This window comes from Delphinapterus leucas, chromosome X (assembly GCF_059928025.1).
Source record: "Delphinapterus leucas isolate spDelLeu-1000000601 "Yukka" chromosome X, BTC_Dleu_Yukka2, whole genome shotgun sequence".
Lineage (NCBI taxonomy): Eukaryota > Metazoa > Chordata > Mammalia > Artiodactyla > Monodontidae > Delphinapterus > Delphinapterus leucas.
Window position 1 is genome coordinate 45009541 of NC_143150.1, and position 24580 is coordinate 45034120.

At 46.6% G+C, this 24580-nt stretch overlaps 1 protein-coding gene and 1 long non-coding RNA gene across 2 annotated transcripts; both read left to right on the forward strand.

Moving 5' to 3' along the window:
• Positions 1-2175: 2175 nt before the first annotated feature.
• On the forward strand, positions 2176-4902 carry LOC149744239 (uncharacterized). Its single transcript, XR_016391316.1, has 3 exons — positions 2176-4320; positions 4438-4542; positions 4659-4902. It is a non-coding gene; the product is annotated as an uncharacterized LOC149744239 (long non-coding RNA).
• A 171-nt stretch (positions 4903-5073) lies between these two features.
• LOC149744240 (nuclear RNA export factor 2-like) lies at positions 5074-9298 on the forward strand. The gene is made up of 7 exons (XM_089904267.1): positions 5074-5182; positions 5302-5409; positions 5597-5706; positions 7504-7540; positions 7923-7991; positions 8075-8130; positions 8274-9298. The coding sequence occupies exons 1-7, from the start codon at positions 5141-5143 to the stop codon at positions 8383-8385; spliced, it is 534 nt and encodes a 177-aa protein (XP_089760393.1). The 5' UTR covers positions 5074-5140; the 3' UTR covers positions 8386-9298.
• The last annotated feature ends 15282 nt before the right edge of the window (positions 9299-24580 follow it).

The following is a 24580-nucleotide window of genomic DNA, read 5'->3' on the forward strand; positions in this document are numbered from 1 at the left end:
AAACACATGGCAAACAGCACTACCGCACGATGGAATTGAGGCTCAGAGAGGTAAACTACTCGCCTAAAATCACATACGCAGTAAGTGACAGAGCTTCACTGGATTATTCTATCAAATACTTGACAAGTCAATGTCTGAGATTGCTTGTGTCTGAATCACCTTGATGAGGGAGGTCTCTAGCCCTGTTCAGGCACCCGACCTAGTTGGTCAGCTGGGGGACTGCGGTAGCTGTTATATAGCTCCCTTTTACGCTTTCCCCTCGGCAACGTTATTTCGAAAGGAAAGTGGGTGCTTGCAAATGACTCTGACTCTTCCTATACACTGTACGTAGACCACATGCCCTTACTGCTCCCTTTAAAATGTGAATTTTTCCCTTTCATTGCTGGATTTTCCTGAAAACGAGTTGGTTGCCCGGCATTCTCCAAAGGTCACCAATAAGGTTCCTCTTTGTTTTTGTTATTGTTGATGAGTATCATTATGAACTCCTGGCTTTTGAACATGTTGGTGGGCTTCAAACCACTGTTATGTGGTGTTGAGAAGAGGAGTGAAATGATTTGACTTGCGCTCTGCTGCTGGGTTGAAAAGAGACAGGTAAGGGAGCCAGGATGAAAGCAGAGGGGCCAGCTGGACAGCAGTACAGTCCAGGAGGTAGCTCTTGGTATCTTGGCCAGGGTGGTGGTAATGAAGGTGGTGAGAAGTGGCTGGCTTCTGGACATACTTTGAGAGAGGGGCCGAGAGAATCTCCTGACCAGTTGGATGTGGAGTGTGGGAGAAAGAGAGCACGCCAGGCCCCCTCCGAGGTTTGGGGACTGAGCAAGTGGCGTTTGTGGGTCAAATGCCCTATCTGTGTTTCCTTTCACTTCCAGTGCCACACAGGGAAAGTCCCAAGGTTGTGAGTAGCAGGATTGCCCTGACAGCGGGCCACACAGGGAAAGCAAGGGCTCCCCAGAGGAGTTCATCTGAGGCCTGGTCGTAATCACTCCATCGTGGAGTGATCAGCAGTGGGCGGATCTTTACTCATAAGCGTGCCCTGAGACAACATGGAATAGTTAATGTACAAAAGGCACAGCACACAAACCTAGAGGACTTTAAGTATTACAACCCAAAGGAAGCTGGTTTGTAACAGTGTAATTACCATAATCCTCCCTCCCCACAAGCCACTAGTATGATTATCTGCTGGTTCACTGTTTCAGTGGAATGCGTTAAAAATAAAATATCCTTAGTGAATTCACCCATGGGAGAGAGAATTGACACGATCTTATTTCTGCAGGTGCCGAAAAACTTCCAAATCTTTTCCCATGGTGAATTAGATATGTTGGAGGGGAGAACTTGTGGGTGGAGGGGTGAACAGCAACACAACTCCTAGGAGTGAAGACAAGGTGAGATATAACCAGGACACTTTCTAAGCGTGGCTGTAGCTTCAGTATCCAGTGCAGTAGATATCAGAGTAAAGAAAATGAGCAAGAGCCAAAGAGAGGCCTTACAGAATGATGAAAGGATCAGGACACCAGGGAGACATAAAGTTCCTAAATGTGTACGCACCAAACAACAGAGCCTCAAAGTACACGAAGGAGAAACTGGTGGAGCTGAAAGGAGAAAGAGCCAGATCTATGTTTATAGTGGGGGCCTTCCACACCCACCTCCCTCTTAGCAAGTGACAGAATTACTAGAGAGAAAATCAGCAAGGATATAGGAGACTTGAATAACACAGTAAACTAACGAGATCTGCATGACATAAAGAGAACAGTCCGCCCACCAACAGCAGAGTACAGGTTTTTCCCCGAGGGTCTCTGTAACATTCACCAAGTTAGACCATCTCCTCGACCATCAGACAAGCATCAGTAAATTCAGAAAGAATTGAGGGACTTCTCTGGTGGTGTGCTGGTTAAGAATCCGCCTGCCAGTGCAGGGGACAGAGGTTCGAGTCCCGGTCAGGAAGATCCCACATGCCGCGGAGCAGCTAAGCCCGTGCGCTTCAACTACTGAACCTGCGCTCTAGAGCCCTCGAGCCACAACTACTGAGCCCGCGTGCCGCAACTACTGAAGCCCGCGTGCCTAGAGCCCAAGCTCCGCAACAAGAGAAGCCGCCGCAACGGGAAGCCCGTGCGCCACAACGAAGAGTAGCCCCCGCTCGCCGCAAGTAGAGAAAGCCCGTGTGCAGCAACGAAGACCCAACGCAGCCATAAATAAAGAAATAAAATTATTTTAAAAAAAAAAAACACTTGAAATCTCCCAGAGTGTGCTCCCTGGCCATGATGGAATCAAATTAGCCACCAGTAATAGAAAGCAAAAAGAAGAATCCCTAAACACTGGGAAATGGTGGTTGACACATCATTCCAGGTTATCATTCACACCCTTGTTATAAAAGGGCTGAAGTTAGGAAGAGTTGCCTGCTGAGCTGAAAGGCATTTCAGGCTGGCCCGAAAGAGAGCTCACTCTGGCTCTTTCCAACAGAGTATTGTTCAGGGCAAGGCTGGAGGGAGGGAGACAGTTCAGGAGGCCGTTACACCAGTGCCACCTGACATTAAAGCTGCAAGTGCACTGGCAAAGGAAGTCCAGCTAGCTTGCTGGTTGTTAGTGGAATCGGTTTGGCGGCTCCTTGGATTTGGGAAGCATGAGAGAGGTATTGGTGTGGTTGCTGGAAAGTCCTGAGAGAAGGCAAGATTCGGGTGCCTTCCTGGTATATATATGACTGGTGTCCAGTCTAACCCATGGACGCATACACCTCGGTTCTTTATCAGTCCTGCTCCACTGTTTTAAAAGTTTCAGTGCAGTTGTCCTCTCCTCCCTCCTCCTTCTCCTCCCTCTTTGTCCTCCTTGTCGTCCTCTTCCTCATCCTGCTCCTCCTCGATTCTTCCCCTGATAGTGCCATCTGTCGGATAAGGCTGTCCTCTCTGGACAGGCAGAAGAGTGTCCTTTCTGAGGCTTGTGGGACTGGTCCCTTAGGCCAGGTTGGCACTTTGCCTGCCCTACCATGCTGTTAGCCTAAGACATGGTACGTGGTAAGTGGACCACAGATGTGTCTGCAAACTTGTATTTTTGTTCCTCTTTTCAGAATACGGTGATGGTGGTAGACCACCTCAAGGAAGAAAGAAAGGTTGGAGTTATTTCCAAGGTAATTCTGGCGAGAGGTGCCCTCATTATGAACACGATGGGTGTGAGCCTCAGCCCTCACACCTCCAGGAGGATGATGGAAACGTGGTGAAGAGGGATGTGCAGGAGGACCCCAAAGTAAGACAGTAAGTGGCCAGGCAGCAGGGTTTGTGCACAGCAGCCCCTGGGACTATGCACCTCTCTCACGCTCCGTGGACTTGTTTTTCTTCTCTCACTGCAAAACTGAAGCATGCTAGAAGTGAAATAATGGTTGAGCAATCCTAATTGTAGTGCTGGTGTCAAAGAGATGAGAGTGTACAGAAGACTTTCTTAGCACTTATGGCCACTCACCGTCCTTCTCTCCACATGCCCCCTGCAGCTCTCCCTGTACCATCCGAGGCAACAAGAGAGGAGTGAGATGGCACAGTGAAGGCCACATGCATACTACTGTGTGGAGAAACAGAAAACCTCTGGAGAGAGAAATGGGGGAGAACACACAAGATGGAACCCCAGGGAGCTGGTTCAGGGTCACAGTGAGTATCCTGAAAAATGTATGGAATGTGCAGGAGAGAAAAGGCAGGGGGAGTTGTGTTGGTCTCATGTAGAGATGCTGGTTTCTTTCACTGGGGACAGTTTGTAATCTGTCCTTTTTATTACCAGGAGTTAACAGTCTTGTTCATCTAAGGGCAGGTTCAGAGAAGCAATGTAAAGGGAACAGGCTGACCGTGAGGAGAACGGAGGAGCCTGTCTCAAAGCAAAGGTGGAAACTACTGCCGAGGATATGGAGCAACTCCACATTGGAGGTCTCAGTTTGGCAAGCTGAGTGTGGGAGACAGAGGGTCGATCCTCTGGAGACCTTGTCTGAGGGGCAAGCAGTGTGTGCGCTGGGTAGGATCTCCTGGAAATTTATAAAAGGAAGATCATCTCTGACACCTTGATTATGTGGAAGAGAGTTTGACTGGAGAGAAAGAGTATTTAGAAAATCCATATTACGCACACCCATAAGAAATCATGCCAGTGGTCCCTTCTTTACAAGCCCTTTCAAGCTCAGCAGAAGGCCGGAAAAGAACAGGAAAAGTTTCGTCCTCCAGCCTAAATTCCCTGTTGTCTGTCCTCTCTCCCATGCCTTCTTTTCATCCTTAGATTCCTTGTGGGATAAAGTATGACAAGACATGGCTAATGAAGTCAATCCAGAGCCATTGCAGTGTCCCCTTCACTCCAGTGGACGTAAGAGAGGATGCCGAAGCCAGACGCGTGGGCACAGGGAAGGGGGAGAGAGAGAGACCTGGTTCAGCAGAGTCTGTTGGCTTCTGATACTATTGCTGTTGCATTCAATCCCTGTAGTTCCACTTTATGCAAAATGGGGCTCAGTTCTTTGTCCAGGAAGCTAGCACTGCCTCTGCATTGATGGATGTCAGCTACAAGATTCGTGACGAGGAGAGCCGAAAGGTGTGTGTTGAGGGCGTTACGTATACCTCATCCTGAGGAAGGAGTACAGGCCAGGGGCTGGTTGTCTTCTTTGGAACTAGAGTTCCTGGTGCTTACCCCACCTCTTCTTCCTGCAGATACCTGTCTTTGTCAGCCCCTCCGCTGTTCCCTACTCTGTGCGGGATAAGTTGAAGCCAGAAGAAATGGAGCAGCTAAAGGTAATGCAGACTCAAGGCGTGTTGTGTGCCAGCGCTCAGACCCACCTCTCCTCCTTCCAGTCCCCCGTCCCCCTCGCCCCCGATTTCCCTGCCACCACCACAGCCTCAGAGCGGCTCTCTCCATCTCTCTCTCCGCAGCTGACCTTGAGCAAACGATTTGATGTCTCCCAGCAAGCTCTTGACCTCCGGAGGCTCCGCCTTGACCCAGGTACGGCTGACAGCAGTAATTCTAGGGCCGGCGAGGGCAGAGGGGTCTTCCTGGAGGGAGACTTAGGGATGGTAACGTGGGGAGGGGCTGGTGCTGGCCCCACACCCCACTCAGCCATCCTATTCCCTCCCCTCTCCTTCCTGAAGACTTGGTGGGCTATGATATTGATATATTTCTGAATCGAAGAAGCTGCATGGCTGCCACCCTGCAGGTCATCGAAAAGTATTTCCCTGAGGTGAGGCTGTAGGCCCAGTGCTGGTATTAGGGTAGGGGGTGGAAGAGATGGGGTGGACGGCAGATTTGTCTCCAAGGTCCTAGATAGTAACCTTCACTCTACCTCTTCTTGCCCCAAAGCTGTTGTCCTTGAACTTGAGCAGCAACAAACTGTACCAGCTGGATGGCCTGTCTGACATTATACAGATGGCCCCCACGGTCAAGATCCTGAACCTCTCCAAAAATGAGGTGAGAAGAGGGAGCCAGGTCAAAGTTGGGTTGAGAGTGGGGAGGGGGGCATGTTAGTGGCCATCAGAGTGATGACAGGAGGCAGGTGAAGGTACCTGTGTGGGAGGGAGGGGTCTGGGGGTGCAGGGATCCGGATGTCCCTCTTTCCCTGGGATTCCTTTTCCCACTTCCGCCCCATATTTCTCAGCTGACGTCTGTGTGGGAGTTGAGCAAGATGCAAGGGCTGAAGCTTGAAGAGCTGTGGCTGCAAGGGAACCCATTGTGTGACACCTTCCCAGACCAGTCCACCTATGTAAGGTCAGTGTGAACATCCTGTCACCCTTCTTGGTGACCTTCACCCATGGGAGCCTAGACTATCTGTGACAGTGCCCCTTTGCCAAAGGTGGCAGCCCTGGTCTTCTGGGAGGATCACAGGCCCCACCTTCTGCTCTCTCTGTGCCTCTCACCGGTGAGGAGTTTCCTTCCCCTGACCTGCTCACCTCTGCAGGCGCTCTGGGGTCTGTTTCCAGCTCTCTGCGCCCAGCTATATTCCAGCAAGGCCTCCCAAGAGTGTGCCCCAGGAAGCAGGGCTTCTCCTCCTCACCAGGACCGGGAGCGACCAGCCTTGATCCAGATGCTGGCGCCCTGGACTGAGAAGGGTCCTCCTGTCCAGGGCTTCTTGCTGAGAGAAGCCTTCCTTCTTCGTGCTGAGATGGGGTTTGCCTCCCCCGTTCTGAGAGGGGCCCTCTTCCCCTTCCTCCAAATGGATCCCCCCTCCTCTCCCAGGTTGACATGGGGGCTTTCCTGCACCATGCTGAGGGCTGAGGCCATGGGTGGCTGCTGTCATGACATCCATTCTGCTGGCCCAGTGCCAGGAGCTGGACCCTCCTTGGGAAAAAGCAGGGATCCCTGAGTCAAGGGGCCAGACGTGATCACGCCAGTGATCAGAGGGCTTCCTGAGGCAGGGGTGGAAGGCAGAGGGCAGAGGTGGTAGAGGAGACAGAAGGACAGGCCTCTCAGGGGCACTTGCCATCCCTCCCTGCACACGTCACATCATCCCGACTGGTCCTTCACAGGAGCCCTGGGCAGCCTGAGACAGGTATGATTCCTCAGATAAAGAACCAACTCAGAGAGGTGCAGGGGTCATCGGGAGAGAAGACGGTGATCTTCAGAGGGAGCCACGGATCCTCAGCCCCATACTGAGCTGGGACCTGACCCTTTCCTCCCTCTGGGGAAGATGTGACCCCATGGCTGCTCGGTTTCCCATGCCCAAGTCTGGCTGAGCTCACACAGGTGACAAAGTTTCAGCCAGCATCCAGTGGGCCCCCAGCCCAACATGTGCATATTTTCCATTCCTACCTGGTGTGTCTGGGCGATTCTGGGGCAGGTGAAGAGCCGCAACAAGTGTGCCGTTTCCCCTTTCTTCTCTCTTCTTCCCTGACCCCGACCACGGGAGAGCTTCTTTCCCTTCCCTTTGTTGTCTCTCTCTCCCCTGTCTCTGTGCCCCTATGTCTCTCTCATCTCTCCCTTCCTACCTTCACTCCCTTTCTGTCTTCATCCCCTCCATCTCCCTCCTTGAGCCCCACCTCACTCACCTCGCTGGCCCAGCATCCTGGGCCATCCCTGGGGGGTGTCGGGGTCTGGCCAGAGTGCTGGACCCCCAGTGAGGTAACAGAGCCCCGGGCTCCCACTCCATCCCCTCTTCTCCCCACAGCCTTCAGTGGGGCCCTGGAGGAAGGAAGGGAGGAGAAGGAAGCCCTGCAGCATGGGTTTGAAATGCTGGTCCCTGTGGCACTGGAGAAGGGAGTCCGAGTAGTCTGGGTGGGAGCTACCTAGGCGAAGGAGAGGAAGGGAGGGAGGGAAGGAATATTAAAGTGAAGGTACTGAGGGAGATGAGGAGACAGTGCCTTTCAGACAGTAAGATGACAGATGCTCAGTGCTCAACAGGCAAGTGGACTGAAAACCCCTAAAATCAGGAGCAGAGGTGGGCAAAGGGTGCTGCTGGATTGGCCAGAACACACTGATCTCTGTTTATGGTATTACTGTTTTAACTCAAAGGAAGCATTGCAACCTTGAACTATCAACCACCTGTTCTCTATTTTTGGTTTTGGACAGGGCCATCAGAGAATGTTTCCCGAAGTTGTTACGCCTGGTAAGTGCCTACGAAAATCATTGTCTCTTTCGAATGTCGGTGGCCTCTGCACCTGCCCTCAAGCCCTTTGGGTCTTGCCTAGATCACATATTAGCATCAGAACCTTAACCATTTTGGGGGACATGGACTCCTGGAAATGACATGGATATACTTGCTGGAAAAATACCCATAAATACACACACGCACACACACAAGTTGAATATAACACTAGAGACTTCCAGGACCTCATGATGAAGACATCCACTGTAAGCTTTCCCATGGAATTTCCAGGGCCCTTTCACACCTGACCTCTGACCCTCACCCTCCTGGGCCCATCCTTTTCCCGGATCATCCAGCGCCACTCCCCTGGTCTCCACTCCTGACTTTCTCTTCCCTTCTCCAGGATGGCCAGCAGTTACCGTCACCAGTGACCGTTGACGTTGACACTCCCTACATAGTAAAGCTCTGCAAGGTGAGGAAAAGGATCAAACAACATTTGGGGTGTTGCAGGGAGGCTTTATCTACTGCATAGTCTCAAGTGCCATTTGATTCCAGGGAAGCTACTTTGTATCTGATGAGCTGAAGAGTCTAGTCCTGCAATTCCTGAAGCAGTAAGTATCTCTGGGAAGCTGAGCAAGGGGGGGGAGGGCTAGGACAGGTGAGGCCACCTAAGCACAGGTCTGCTCAGGGGAGTTTTCAAGTCCATTTGAGGTCCAGACCACAGAGATAGACTGTCTTCATTGCTCCTCCTTAGGTACTACTTGATCCATGACTATGGAGACAGACAGGTTCTCGCGGGTGCTTATCACGAGGAGGCCTGCTTCTCCCTGACGATTCCCTTCCACCACAAGGACCCAGCCCCGTGAGTATCACAGCACAGGCTGTGCTCCTGGGCCGTGTGGCTCCCCAGCAGACACAGGCCAGCTCCTGCAAACACCCACCACCCACTGTTGCTCTTTGTCTCCTAGAAGCAGCTTGTGCGAGTATTTCAAGGACAGCAGGAATATGAAGAAGCTCAAGGACCCCTGTGAGTGTGTGATGGGAAGACTGGGTGGGAAAGGGCGGTGAAGGGGTCAATCATAGGGCCCAGGGCGTGGCAGCCCCTGACCTTCGCTCGCTTCCCCTCCCCTCACAGACCTGCGGGTCCAGCTGCTGAAGCACACAAAACGTGTCATTGTGCACACCCTCTGTGTGTTGCCCAAGACTCAGCATGCCTTCAGCTCCTTTGTGGTGGACACGTGGTTCCAGACGGTGAGCGCCTGCTTCCTCCCTCGGGTGGGCCCAGGAGGCCGCAGGTGGGTGGGAGGTGGAGGTGGTGACTGGGCGCCTGGGCTCTTCCCTTTCAGCAAACGATGCTCTGCTTCTCCGTCTGCGGAGTGTTCAAGGCAGGTGAGTGTGTGTAGGCCCCCAGCGCAGATGCCCCACTGCTGCCTCCCCCTGGCCAGGCTCACACCCAGAACCACCCAGCATCCCTGACCCCTTCCCTTCCCTTCGCTTTCTTTCCCCTTCCCTTCCCTTCCCTCCCCTTGTATTCCCTTCTGTTCCCTCCCCTCCCCTCCCCTCCGCCCGCCTCCACTTCCCCACTGTGTTCTCCTGCCCTCAGGCTTCCCACAGACAACCCAGGTCTGAGCTGTGTCCATGCCTGTCTGCCCTGCACACCCTGGGCGTTGGTGACACAGGCTGTGGATTTTGGTGGCTCTCATCCCAGATCCTTACTCTGAGAACTTGGGCCGTTACTGAACCTCTCAGTTTCCTCATTTGCAAAATGGGGTAGTAGTATCCACCTCTTGGGTGGCTGTGAAAAATGCATCCCGTGAACTTGTGTAGTGGTCGTCAGGGGCCCTGTCACTGGGTGCAGACTGCTCCTATAGTTGCCCTCCCCATTCCCGACACCCTGGCCCCCGTGAACAACTGCCCTCTCAACACGAGTGTCCAGTCACACCCTGACTGGGGACTGCTGTGTGAGCGTGTACAGCACATGCAGCTGTAAGGGGTACTGTTGTTTGTTTGCTGTTGAAGTGGAAGGAAGTTCTCAGGGCTGTGTGCGTTCCTTCACCCGGACCTTCATCGCTACCCCTGCCCGCAACTGCAGGTGAGAGCCCTGTTGTGGGCGGGAATGCCCATCCCTGCCTGGGCTCAGGGGCGTGGGAATGTGGTGGCAAAGACCTTAGGTTTACTCAGTATTGTGGAAAGCCAGCAGGGGGATCCCAGGAGCAGTCTGGCCTAGTAGTTAAGAAGAGTATGGGCCTGGAATCGGCCTATGCGTTCACTCCTTGACCCAACACTCACTCGCTGTGTGACCTTGGTCAATTCACATGACCTCTGTGTGACTCCGTGTCTTCTTCTGAGAATGGGGATCAGACTGTCCACCCCTTGCACTGTGGTAAAGGGTAAATGCGAAATTGCCCCTGGTTTGGGGATGAACCTATAAATCAAGTGAAGGTGGTAGACAGTCTCTCCAAAGGTGGGCTCTGTGGGGAGGGGCAGAGGTACCAGTCAAGGAACCTGGGAGACAGACACAGGAGGGACGAGGAAGGAATCTGGTTGCTGAGTGCCAGTGGGAGCAGAGTCAGCACTGGGGGTGTGGGTGTCCATCCACCAGTTGTCTGAGGGCCCATTTTTCCTTCAGTCTGTGCATCGTGAATGACGAGCTGTTTGTGAGGGATGCCGACCCCAGTGAGACCCAGAGTGTGTTCTCCATCCCACTGCCTACACCCACCTCCAGCTCCATGCACCCCCTCTCCCAGCAGCAGCAGGACATCATGCAGGTATCTTCCAGCCCATCTGAGGTGAACCGCTAGTGGTCTCAGAAGTGAGTGCTGGGGTTGCATGGGGATAGGAGGGAGCTGGGAGGAGTAGAGGAGTGATTAATGGGAATTTTCAGGTAACTATTTTAAATCTATTTTTCCTTACAAACGTTTACTTGTGAGAAATACCCTAATTTCATACTAATACATTTCCATGTATTGTAAAATACAGGTATCCTATCTTATATACTGTTTTGAAACTTCTTTTATTATTAGTGCCAGCATCGTTTCTTCTCAGTATATGTGAAGCTACATTATTCTTTCTAAGATCAATATATTAAACAATTGAATTCCAGGAAGCCATAAGCTATTATTGATAGGCATTTAGCTTTTCGCCTCTTTTTCAGCATTACATGCAGTGGCATCTGCTCATTCTGGTACATACATGTTGGTAAACTTGAAGGCTTGCTCTTGTAGCATAGATGTGGCAGTGAAGTTGTGTGGTCAAGTGTCTCCAGTTTGGTCCTAAGGGAGGTCATCTATCCTCCCCCACTAGAGGCGCTTTCAGTACAATGACTAGACTATACCAGAGCTAAAAATTGCTTTACTCATCAAAAAGTGAATTCTGAGAATTCAGAGATAAGAAGAAATAGACCTCTAGGGTTTCAGGAAGGTGAAGGTGGACAGAAGTCAGGTGCCCTGGGGTTGACACTCACGGCTGCTGGCTCTGCTGACATGCCAATTCTTTCTCTTTACTTTCTTCAGTCCAAGGGCAAAATTCCAGATGTGACCCTCATCCACTGACCTGGGATCTTGAGAAGAAAACTCTGCAAATGAGCCTTTAGATGTCAGTTTCATCCTCATCATATTTGTCACCTCTCTTCTCTTAACTGAAGCCATATCCATGACTAAGCTTGCAGTCCGGCTAATCAGGAAGCCAAAGTTTACCGTGTAGGCCTGCCCGTTGTTTTATATTTTTCCCACACATGATCCTTGTGTATCTTTATATTAAAGAGTAACATTGCACATTGTATGTTGTGTGTCTTGGATTGCTCTTCCCCTGACCCAACCATGAGTTAGTGGGGCCAGGACCAAAAAGTCCCATCTCCCACATCATCCCTGGCAGTCTCTAGCATTTATATCCGACCTACACAGTGCTTGAAAATTATAGAGTAAGGACTCCATCCCTGGACAACCCTAAAATCCAAGCTTTGCCTCCTGATAACCTTCTCTCCACCACTTCAGTACTCACAAGTTGTGACCGTTCTGATGTTCACTTCTATAAACAAATATAAGGTATTTAGCAAGTAAAGTACCATATTTACTCCAATAATTATGGATTTCTTACTCATTTAACAGGTCTAAAACTGTGTTAACATTTTTATTAGGTTCTTAGGTTCTGTACCGAAGACTATTTTCCCCACAACTCCTGTGTTGTTTTTTTAACTTTTTTATTTTGAAATAATTATTGATTTACCAAAAGTTGCAAAAAAATGTGTAGAGAGGTCATGTATACCCATCACTCACCTTCTCCTAATGATAACACCTTGTATTACTTTAGTACAGTATCGAAACTAAGAAATGGACATTGGTACAATCCACTGAGCTTACCACAGTTTCGTCATTTTACATGCACTCATTTGTGTGTTAGAACACTTGGGCATAATACTTATATATATAATTCCATGCACTTTTACCAGCAGTGTAGGTGTTCTATCACCACAAACAAGATCAAAAACTGTTTCATCACCACACGTTTCCCTCATGTTAGCCTTTATAGCCACACCCACCTTCTTCCTGATCCCACATCCCTAAACTCTGTCAAACACTATTATAATTTCCTAAATGTCATAGAAATGGAATCATATAGTACACTACCTTTAGGAATGGATTTCTTTCACTCAGCCTAATTCTCCTGAGATCCATCCAAGTTGTAAAGTGTGTCTATCGTCTGTTCCTTTTTATTGCTGAATAGGATTCCACGGTGTGAATGTACCACAGTTTGCTTACCCATTCCCCCGTTGAAAGACATCTGGGCTATTTCCACTTTTTAACTATTGTGAGTAAAACTGTGATGAACTTCATGTAAAGGTTTTTGTGTAAACATAAATTTTCATTTCTCTGGGTAAATTGCCCAGAGTGCAACTGCTGTACCATTTGGTAATCGCATGTTTCGTTTTGAAAAACCTGCCAAATTGTTTTCCAGACGGCCTGTACCATTTTACATTCCCTTTGGCAATGTGTGAGTGACTCAGTTTATCCAGTGTTGCCTGCATTTGGTTTTGTCCATTTTTTTCAGCCATTCTGATAGGTGGGTTTAACATTTCATTGCGCCTTTAATTTGCATTTGCATGATGGCTAAAGATGTTGAATAGCTTTTCCTAAGCCTATTTGCCCTCTGTTCATGTCTTTCATCCATTTTATAATTGGATTAAGAGGCAAGAAGTTACCTCTAGAGAGCTGCCCTGGCTCTGGCTAACAGGCAGAGTAAGAGAATGTGAGGCCCCTCGAGACTCACTTTTCTTGACAGGGAGGGCAGAAGTGGGGCTGAAGCTATTAAACGTTCCTCAAATTAGGACTGAACTTGGATATGCAACAGGATTAAGAGGTGTGGGCATCTCTGGGTCCATCTGTGGAGATCTGGATAGGGCAGAAAAAGACGGGGCATATGGGGTAGAGGAAAAACAGTGGAAGGAGGGAGATACGGGGGGATGCCTCCCAAACGATGCTAGATTCACCAGTCTCAGCCTGCTCAATGGAGTGCAAGAAACTATTCTCCTAGACGTGTGGTTTTCAACTCTGGATATCCATTAGGATCCCCTCGAATGCTCAGATTCAACCAACTGAATCAGAGCCTCTAGGGATAAGCCCAGTCATCAGTGTCTTGAAGGTTCACCCCAGTTGATTCTAATGAGCTGTCAAACTTGAAAACCTTATCTGATGGTGTATTAGTTTGCTATGGCTGCCATAACAAGACACCACAGGCTGAGTAGCTTAAACAACAGAAATTTATTTCTCACAGTTTTAAAGGTTGGAAGTCCAAGATCCAGGTGTCCACAGGTTTGGTTTCTTCTGAGGCCTCTCGCCTTGCTTGCAAATGGCCTCCTTCTTACTCCTTCTTCACATGGTTGTCCCTCTGTGCATACACACCCTGGTATCTCTTTACGTGTCCTGAACTCCTCTTATAAGGAAACCAATCATATTGGATTAGTGTCTACCCTAACGGCCTCATTTTAATTTAATCACCTCTTTAAAGGCCCTATCTTCAAACACAGTCACATTCTGAGGTACTGGGTGTTAAAGCTTCAACGTATGAATTTGGGTAGGACACAGTTCAGTCCACAACAGATGGTATGAGAAACACCATGGTCTGAGACATTCATCTCCCTTTTAGCCACCTTCCTGGAACTACTATACAACACTTCTGCCATCACCTCATTAGGTAGAAGTCGGTCATGTGACCATTCTTGGCTGCAAAGGAGGCTATAAATGTGGTCTTTTACTGGAAACATTACTGTCCCAAATAAATTTGGGATTCTTTTATTAAGAAAGAAGGAGAATAGGTATAGAACATATGCTACACTTTCATACCCAAGGCAGCTAGAAGCACCACCTCAATTATCATGTCCTTTCTACCCAGTTTTCCAACCACAGTTTTCATGGGTTCAAACAAAACTGCTGCTTCAGAGACACCTGAGCTCACTCTCCCATCCTCCCAAATCCCATGTCCCAGACTATGCCTGAGTCCTCACAACTTAGCATGCTAAATCTACGTCATTCACTCACTCATTCATTCATTCAACAAATATTTATTGGTTACCAGTGATATGTGAGGCACTGTGATAGGCACTGGAGATAAATCAGAGAACCTGACAGACAGGGTCATGGTTCTCAGGGAGCTCACATTCTACAGGGGTTGATACACTCAAGATTTAAGAGCCATTAAGAAAATAATATGGGAAAATGTGACAGAGAATGACTAGGGTGGGGAAGGCAAGGAAGGATTTTCTGAAGACGTAACTTAGATTTAATATTCAAATAACAAGAAGTACACAGTCAGCAGTGGGAAGATATAGGAGCTGAGCCCTCGAGGCAGAGGGAAGAGCAAGACGAAAGGCCCTAAGATATGGGCAAGCTTGGCAGTTTTAGAGAACAGCTTGTGTGCCAGTGTGTATTGGGAGGACAGTGTTAGAAAATGAGGTGAGAATGGTTGGAGGGGCCCAATAACAGAAGGTCCTGTGGGCCATGGTAAGGACTCTGGGTTTTGTTCTTATTATGATGGAGCCATTGGGTGCTTTCTGAAAGGAAGGGAACTTATTATTAAAATCTGCTTTATTAAAGCTCATTCTAAATGTTCCTTGGAGGACAGATGGAAATAGAGCAACTGTAAGATCAAGAGACAAGATTAGGAGGCTACTACACACATGACAGTGAGAGGTTACAGTCTCGTAGACCACAGTCGTAGCAATGGAAGGGGTGAGATGGGGTTTGAGATGAGATGTATCTTGGAAGTACTGAACTTGTTGATGAAGTCCACGTTTGTGGTAAGGATAGAGAGGAATTAAGTGTGTCTCCTGGAATGTGGATTTTTGCAGCTGGGTTAGGGCGGTTTTCTTCGATGGGGAAATGAATGGAGGACCAGCTTTGGTGCAATGCCAGAAAACTGACAGTTCTGTTTTGACCATGTCGTTTGTGGAGCCTACGAATAATCTGGGTGGGGAGCATGTGGTTGGATGTATAAGTCAGGAGATCCTGAGAACATTCTTGGCTGTGGCAAAAAAAAAAAAACAAAAACAAAAATCAAGCATGCAAGCAAACACACGAAAAACCCAACTGTACAGTTCAATCTGAAAATACAGGTTGATTCCACATATGAGCATGACACAGCTCCAGATTCTGGAAGGGATACAAAGACATATTAAAAGCCAACTTCACTGAGCTATAATTTATGTTCGACATAATGCATCCATCTTTTTTTTTTTTTTTTTTTTTTTTTGGCTGTGCTGCGTGGCTTGCCGGATCTTAGTTCCCCAAACGGGGATCAAACCTGGGCCCCTTGCAGTGAGAGCACTGAGGCTTAACCACTGGACTTAGCTATAAGGCTAAGGCTCTGGCCTGCCAGGGGCTACGAACTGTCAGAGAAGAAAGATATATGTGTGGCATATAACTATCATTCATCCACTTATTCATCCATTCATGCACCTAGTGCATGTCAAGCTTAGTGCTAAGAAGGGAAGATAGGACCATGAACAAATTCAGACAATGTCTCTGTCTTCCTGAAGATTAGGAGTCGAAATAGAGAACTGCAAGTGGCTCTGGTTGCTAAATAGTAAGGGAGGTATTTGGTGAGATAATTGGGGCCCCAAAAGGTCTAACCCCAGTGCACAGACGCAACTCTTCCCCTTCTGCATGTCTCATTGATAATGCTGTGGCATGACCTAGAACATAGAGCTGTTAGAATAGCATGAGCCTGAACATTCTGTGCATAAATGGCTGAGGAAACAGCTTTCCAAACCTTCCACCCAGCAATCAGCCCTGATTATGTGCAGAAGTAGATCTCAATTTCATTTAATTCTCACAGTTGGAGTTGTATGACTAATGATTTTGTCTCTGTATCTAATTACGAAGCTGAGGATAAGAAGGGTGAAGTATCTTGAAAGAAAATAGCAGATCTATTGATAATAGGAAAGTGTTAGATTTTATGCTGTGAGCTATTAACAAGTGTGGAATACTAGTTCCCATCCTTTAGGTCCAGGCTGAGGTAGTAGCAATGCAAATATCTCAGTCAAATGCCTGGGATTCATTGGCCATTCGAGAATTTTAGGAACTGGAGAAGCTATAGGAAAATGAAAGCCTAACATACCATCCTCCTGCCTGCTCCACATCATTGTTCCTGCCTCTGCTCTCTTGTTTTCTATGATAACGTCATCTTAACATTAGGTTTTGTTATTGACTGAACTGTGTTCTCCCAAAATTCATATCCTGAAGCCCTAACTACCAGTGCCTCAGAATGTGACTGGATTTGGAGATAGGGCCTTTAAAAGGTGATTAAGTGAATTTAAGGCTGTTAGGGGATACGTTAATCCCATCTGACTGGTGTGCTTATAAGAAGAGGAGTTTAGGACACACAGAGAGACAGCAGAGGTGTGTATACAAAGAGGCACAACCATGTGAAAAAGCAGCAATAAGATGGCCATCTTCAAGCCAAGGAGAGTGGCCTTAGAAGAAATCACCCCTGCTCACACCTTGATCTTGTACTTCCAGCCTCCAGCACTGTGAGAAACAAATTTCTGTTGTTAAGCCGCTTAGTCTGTGGTATTTTTGTTGTGGCAGTCTGAACAGTCTAATACAGGCATTATGAACGTGTTTCAGTAGTTCATGAAGCAGGTAGAGTAGACTGTCAGAAAGGATGAAAATAAAGTGATGGTAAAAAATACCAATGATCAGTAAAACTGAAAGAAACGTGGTTAATTTATATTACTCTCAGGCAAAATAGACATCAAGCGATTGCAACCAAGAAGGCTACTATCAAATCATAAAAGAAAAAGTATTAAGAAGATAACAAATTCTGAACTTACATTCACCTGATAACATATCTTCAGAAACATATATAGCAGTAAGTAACCAAGTTACAAGTAAGAGAAAGTAAAATCCATTTTGTGTATACGATAAGGAAAGATACTTGCTTATATAACTGAGAGTCCAGAGGTAGAGGAGACTTTAGGTTAGTTGATCCAGTGGCTCAAAGATATAAAGACTCAGGCCCAATCTTGAACCAATGTCTGTGGCTAGGGACATAGGATTATTGCGTGAGATCTAGAGTAACTCTGGTCTCACCCTTGGAACTAGCAGGCAAATTCCCCCCAAACATATGACTGTATGAGGGAGGAAAGGCACTAATGAAAATTTGAGACCACTTAGGAAGATGAGGAATGTATATTGCATAGGTAAACAAAAATATCACCTTCAGGCACCATTTGAAAGCACAATTATCAGTATGAGCATAATACCCACAGTTCTCAAGCTCAAATGGTTTTCAACTACTATGTCTTTCCAGGTAACAAATACTTCTATTCAGGAAATACCTACATTGAATTAGTGAATGGGGAGCTACAAAGCGCTAGAGCTCTCACCCCTGCAGTAAGTTTAGGAAGAACCACAAAGGCATCCATGGTAGCGTACTGAAATCTCTTTTTCTTTCTCAAATTTTTGGCAAAGCTTTCTCTTTACTATCGTACTTTGATATTATTGTGTCAGGATAGTTTGACTAGAAGGGAATGGATTCTTTATAGTTACAATTTTATCAAGTATTACCATTCTGTACACATACAACACAGAGTTCATAAAGATATGAAAGGTGAGAAGCAAGAAAATTGTCAACATTTGTGATCAGCAACAATTTTCTTTAAAGAGCACCATTAAATTTCAATATGGAATATCTTTAAAAGCTTCAAGCTTTTAGAAGAAATTCAGTCTCATGAAAATGTAATAAAATTAAAGAACATCTTCTGTTAATGTACACATTTGTAAATATGCAAAATGGAATATTCCTCTGGGAACACTAGCCGAAGAACCACCGCAGCCCTGCCGCCTGGCATACCAGGACCCAGCCCATAACACCAACAGGCTGGCACCAGCTCTGGGACACATTGGGCCCCTCAGCCAGCTACTCCTGGATCTGGCCCCACTCACCAGTGGGATGGCGCCAGCTTTGGGACACCCCAGACCCCATACCCAGCCATGTCAGGAACTGGCCCCACACACCAGCAAAACGACACTAGCTTCAGGACTCCAAGGCCCTGCAGCCAGAGACCCAGCAACCTGGCTCTGCCCACCAGCGAGCCAGCACTAGCTCCAGGACTCCCTGGGCCACAGCCCCACCCACCAGCAGGCCAACACCAGTTCCAAGACACCCCTCAGCCAGCTGCCCTGGGATCCAGCCCCACTCAACAGTGGGTCAACACCAGCTTTTGGACACCTACAAACCCGGCAGCCAGCCGTGTGGAACTGGCCCTACCCACCAGCAGACTGACACTAGATACAGGACCTCTAGCCCCACCACCACCCACTGCAGATCCTAGCACCACCCACCAGTGGGCCACCGCTAATCCCGGGACTTCCTGGGGCACTGCAGCCAGCAGCCTCATGACCCAGCCTCACTCGCCAGTGGCCACCAGCCTCTGCACAAGGCAGGGCCTGGCAACCCACTGGACCAGGGACCAGCCACACCTACCACACCACCCACAGTAGTGTGCCAGTCACAACAGAAGGACACATGCAGCCCTAACAGGGGGCACCCTTAGAGCGTATAGCTCTGGTGACCAGAGGGGAGAGCTCGGCTGGGACACACAGCACGTCTCCTACAAAAAGCCACTTCTCTACGGTTGGGAAATGCAGCCAACCTAACAGACACAGAGAAATAAAATAGCAAATTGGACAAAATGAGGCAACAGAGGGATCTATTCCAAACAAAGGAACACGATAAAACCCCAGAAGAAGAACAAAGTGAAGTGGAGATAGGCGATCTACCTGATAAAGAGTTCAGGGTAATGATCATAAAGATGTTCAAAGAACTCAGGAGAAGATTGGATGAAGAGGGTGAGAAGTTCTTAACAAAGATTTAGAAAATATGAAGAAGAACCACACAGAGAAGAATACAATAATGGAAATGAAAAATACACTACACGGAATCAACAGTAAATGAAATGATGCAGAGGAATGGACGAGCAAGCTGGAAGACTGAGTAGAAGAAATAACTGAAGCAGAATAGAAAAAAGAAAAAAGAGAAAAAGAAATAGAACAGTTTAAGAGACGTCTGGGACAACAGCAAGTGTACTAACATTTGCATTATAGGGGTCTGAGAAGGAGAAGAGAAAGAGAAAGAGAAAGGGGCAGAGAACATATTTGAAGACATGATAGCTGAAAACATCCCTAACCTGGGAAAGGAAAGAGATATCTAGGGTTAGTAAGCACAGAGAGTCCCAAACAGGGTCAAGCCAAAGGAGACCACACCGAGACACACTGTAGTTAAAATGGCAAAAATTAAAGATATCAGAGCAATTGGAATGAATCCAACTGGATCACGGTGTATGATCCTTTTTAATGTAGCGTTGGATTCGGTTTGCTAATATGTGGTTGAGGATTTTTGCATCTATATTCTTCACAGATATTGCCCTGTAATTATCTTTTTTGGTAGTATCTTTGTCTGCTTTTGGTATCAGGGTGATGGTGGCTTCATGGAATGAATTTGGGACTGTTCCCTCCTCTTCAATCTTTTGGAAGAGTTTGAGAAGTATAGGTATAAGTTCTATGTATGTTTGGTAGAATTTACTGGTGAAGCTGTCTGGTACTGGACTTTTGTTTGCAGTGAGGTTTTTTTGTTTTGTTTTAATAACAGATTCTATTTCACTTCTAGTGATTGGTCTGTTCAAATTATCTGTTTCTTCTTGACTCAAATTTGGCAGGCTGTATATTTCTGGACACTTGTCCACTTCCTCTTGGTTGTCTAATTTGTTGGCATGTCACTGTTCATAGTATTCTCTTATGTGTTTTGGTTTTTGTGGCTTTTTTTTTTGTTTTTTGTGGTATTGGTTGTTGCTTCTGTTTCAATTCTTAGTTTGTTTATTTGGGCCCTTTCTCTTATTTTCTTGGTCAGCCTGGCTAGAAGTTTGTCGATTTTGTTTGTCTTTTCAAAAATCTAGCCCTTGGTTTTATTGATCTTTTCTATTTTTATCTCTATTTTATATCTTTCCCTCTGATCTTTCCCAAAGAAGTGACTTTGGGATTTTTTTGGTTCTTCCTTTTGTAATTCTTTTTCTCTTTCTGTTTATTTGAGATTTTTCTTGTTCCTTGAGGAAGGCCTGAATCGCTATGTACTTCCCTATGAGAACTGCTTTTGCTGCATCACATAGATTTTGGACGGTTGTGTTTTCATTGTCATTTGTCTTGAGGTATTTCCTGATTTCTTCTTTGATTTCATCACTGACCCTCTGGTTTTTTGGTAGCATGTTGTGCAGTCTCCATGTATTCGTTGTTTTCCCATTTTTCTTTCTGTGGTTGATTTCTAGTTTCATAACACTGTGGTTATAAAAGATGCGTGAAGTCATTTGTATCCTCTTAATTGTGTTGAGGTTTGTTTTTTGACCTAGTATGTGGCCTCTCCTAGAGATCGTTCCTTGAACGCTTGAAAAGAATGTGTATTCTGTTTATGGGGGTGATGTAGTGTCCTGTAGATATAAACTAAGTCCATGTGGTCTACTGTGTCATTTAGGGCCTCTGTTGCTGTGTTGGTTTTCTGTCTGGAAGATGTGTCCATTGATGTCAGTGAGGTGTTAAAGTCTTCTAGTATCATAGTATTCCTGTTAATTTCTCCCTTTATGTTTGTAACTATTTGTTTTATATATTTAGGTGCTCCTATATTGCCTGTATATATGCCAACTAGTGTAACATCCTCTTCTTTATTGATCCCTTTATCATTATATAATGTCCTTCTTTGTCTTTATGGACTTTGTTTTAAGTCTATTTTGTCTGATATCTGTACTGCTAAGCCCGCTTTCTTGTTGTTTCCATTTGCATGAAATAGCTTTCCATCTGCTCACTGTCAATCTGTCTGTGTCTTGTGCCCTGAAGTGAGTCTCTTATAGGCAGCATATTGTACATTCTTGTTTTATTTTGTTGTTTTATCCATTCAGCCACTCTGTCTTTTGATGGGAGCATTTAGCCCACTGACATTTAAAGTAATTATTGATAAGTATGTACTTACTGCCATTTTAAACCTTGTTTCCCAGTTGACTTTGTAGTTCTCTATATCTTTCCCTTTGGCCATTTTAATTATGCTACGTCTTGGTGTCACTCTATTTGGGTTCTTCTTGTGTGGGACCCACTGTGCTTCCTGTACCTGGATATCGGTTTTCTTCTTTAGGTTTGGGAAGTTTTCAGCTATAATTTCTTCAAATACATTTTCTATCCCCTTTGCTCTCTCCTCTTCTTCTGGTACCCCTATTATGCATATGACTGCGCACATTATGCCTATGATTATGCATATTACGCATGCTTTATATTATCCTATATAAAGGATAATATAATGTTTCATATATTTCTTATATAATGTCTCATATGTTTTCTTCATTTTTAAAAATTTGTCTTCCTGTCTGCGGTTCTGATTTGGTGATTTCCATTACTCTATCTTCCAGATCACTTATTTATTCTTCTGCTTTGGTTAGTCTGCTATTTATTGCTTTTAGTTTGTTTTTTATCTCGGCAATTGAGTTGTCTAGTTTTGATTGATTTCTCTTTAGAGTTTCTAGTTCCTTGTTGCAGAGATCTGCATTTCTATCAATAATCTTTCTTAATTTCTTTAGCCTTTTTCTTACCTCCTTTCTGAATCTGGGGACTAGTAGACTGGTGAGGTCTCTTTCATTATTTGTTCCTTCAGGGGATTTCTCTTGTTCTTTTCGTTGGGAATAGTTCTTCTGTTTTTCATTCCACTTAACTTCCTTTCTCTCTGAATTTAGGAGAAGCATGAATCTACTGTGTTCTTGAAGGGGTGTTTTTAGGTTGGAGGATCCCTGTGTAGAAGGTATGAGTCCAATATTTTTCGTGCAAGGGCTGGTTTTGGTGTGGGTGCTTGCCATGTGTTTCCTTAAAGTGTGCTGGCCCTTGTTCCCTTGATAGGGGGTGTGTTTGAAGTTGTGTTGACCAGAGCCTGCACTGGTTGTTGGCTGGGGCCTCCTCTTTGCTCGATGGCTGTCACAGCCCTGTTGGGGCTGGGGTCTGCTTCCCAGCTGTTGGAGTAGAAGCCCTGAGGGTCAGGTTCAGTCAGGTTCCATTGCCCCTGAGCACATGCCCTGATGCAAAGGAGGTGACCACTGAAGCTAATGAGGTCCGTGTGGTCACCACAAACCTATGTGCCTCCCGTGCAGGCATCTATGGTCCTGCCCAGAAGCAGCCCAAGGTTGCATCCCTTTCTCTGTTGTGTTTTCATCCCAGACCTAGTGCTGGGCTGTGGTGTGGAGTAGGCTGGTGCTGGGGGCCGGGGCCCTGTGGCTACAGGAATTGAGGTGGTTGTGCCGCTGCCTGGAACCTGGGCTTCCTCTGTGGCAGACCTCTCCCAGGACCTGTCAGCTCCAGATCTGGCTCCAAGCTATGGTGTAGTGTGAGCGGAGCAAGTGTGCTCCCACCGTGAAATGAACGGCTGCATACTCCTGCCAAGAGCCCGTCCAACCGAGATGCAGTGCCCAGCTGCTGTGCCTTTCCATGGTGCCATCTGGTGCATGTGCTGGCAAAGTCCACCACGGCCAGACCTGCCCCCACTGTGTGCACACTGACAATGGGCACTGTGGCAGGACATGCCCCCACTATGTGCGGGCTCACCATGGGCTCCTTGGTTTGGCCCAGACCGTACCCCAGGCCCTCCGGGCTGTCTCGACACATCTAGATCAAGTCCTCTCCCTGGACCTGTATACCTAAGATTCAGTGCTCACCTGCTGTGTGCATCTGAGGCCCCACCACCTTGTGTGTGCTTTGGGTTGGGAAGTGCAGCAAGGCAACAGCCGCCAGTGCCAGTCTCTCTCTGCCCTGATTGTTAGCAAGCCAGCATGCATGCGCTCCTTGTGAGTAGAATGTAGGCTTTTTCAGCCCCTCCAACTATCCCAGCGGCTTTTCCAGCAGTCAAGGGGGATCCCCGGGGCAAGTGTCTGCCTATGTGTATCTTTCCTCCTTTACAGATCTCTCCCAGGGGTGCCAGGACCGTCCTCATGCCTTTAAATTTTTTTCCTGTCCTTCCTGGATACATAGGGATATTCCTTGCAGCTTCGGTTGTGTAGGAGATCTTCTGCCAGTTTCCAGTTGGCTTTCAGTGAGAATTGCCTCACATGTAGGGGTATTTTTATTGTGTTTGTGGGGAGAGGTGAGCTCCACATACTCCGACTCCACCATCTTGATACCCCTCCCTATTTGGGAGACTTTGAATTGCATCAAAGTGTCCCATATAAAAACAGATACACTAGGCTAAATTAGAATTTCAGAATCCAGTGATAGTCAACTATTGCAAGTGCCTGTCAGTTTTTAGAGAGCACAGGATATGCCATGTTTTTCCAGATTTTGTGCGAAAAAAAAGGTAGAGCATCATGTACATTTTAGATTATCATTGGACCCAAAGAGGCTACATGAAGTAGATAATTAAAAATCATCTGGTGATGTTATGGAAATGCAAAGTTCATTGATAGAACTTAGTCCTCAAAGCCTGCTCTTATTCTAAAGAAAACTGGCAAAGGTCACTCATTTACATCATATGGGAACATATCCACCAGCAGTAGATGGCAGTGTGATATCGTAACAAGAAAACAATGTGGCTGTTTATGTAAAAACCCATCTCACAGTACTTTCAAAGACTATAGTTAGAATTATTTTGGGGGGTGTGGCAAAAAAATAGTTACAATGAGTGGATAACAAGAGCCAAGCTAGGACCACTTCAATTCTCCCTGTCTAATAATTTTTAAAGCCTTGAAACACACTTATTTAATTGTTAAGTGGTTTTCACGCGGATGCAATTTTCAAACTGTACCAGAGAATCATACCATCACAAATGACATAGTTTATGAGCAAAAACCCTGTAAGGAATCCCTGCCTTCTCGCCCCTTTCCATCCTTTGGCCTCAAAAGAAGTTTTCACGGTGGATGTAATTTTCTGTTTAGAGGCTGTGGTAGTCCCCAAGAATGGGCTCATCACCTAGAGCTGTTAAAATTTACACTGTGCTGGGGGAAGGGAGCACACTGAGCACTCTGACAGGGAGCACTATCTACAATTGTTTCTCTTCTTTCCCATTGCTTGACACTGACAGTAAAGTCACTTCTAGTTAATTAACGAGCTTCTTAAAGGAACAAAGAAAAACATGTTTCGATTACCATTTCTATAAAGGCACAGCAATATCTCATAAGTTCTCTTGGATAATGTTACCAGATTAAGTCAATTTTACTTTCTGAAAGTAAATTCACATAGGATCTCTACTTGAGTTGTACATATTTGTGTTTGAACCCAAAGCATTTGAGTATTTGTGTTTAATTTAGCAGCATCACAAATGTCTGTTATTCTCCTTTCCCATTTCTCCGTGTTAAACAAAGCCACTAGCACTGACCTCCAAAACGTCCACCCCAAAACAGAAATATAAAAGAAGTAAAAGTTGTTCCCGGTAAACCTTGCCAAACAACATTCAAGAAAAATAGCTTATCAGCCTGCCTCACCTAAACAGACACAGCACCTGATACATGCAGTGCCTAAACTGCCTAGCTCATATAAGCTGTGTTCATACAGGTGT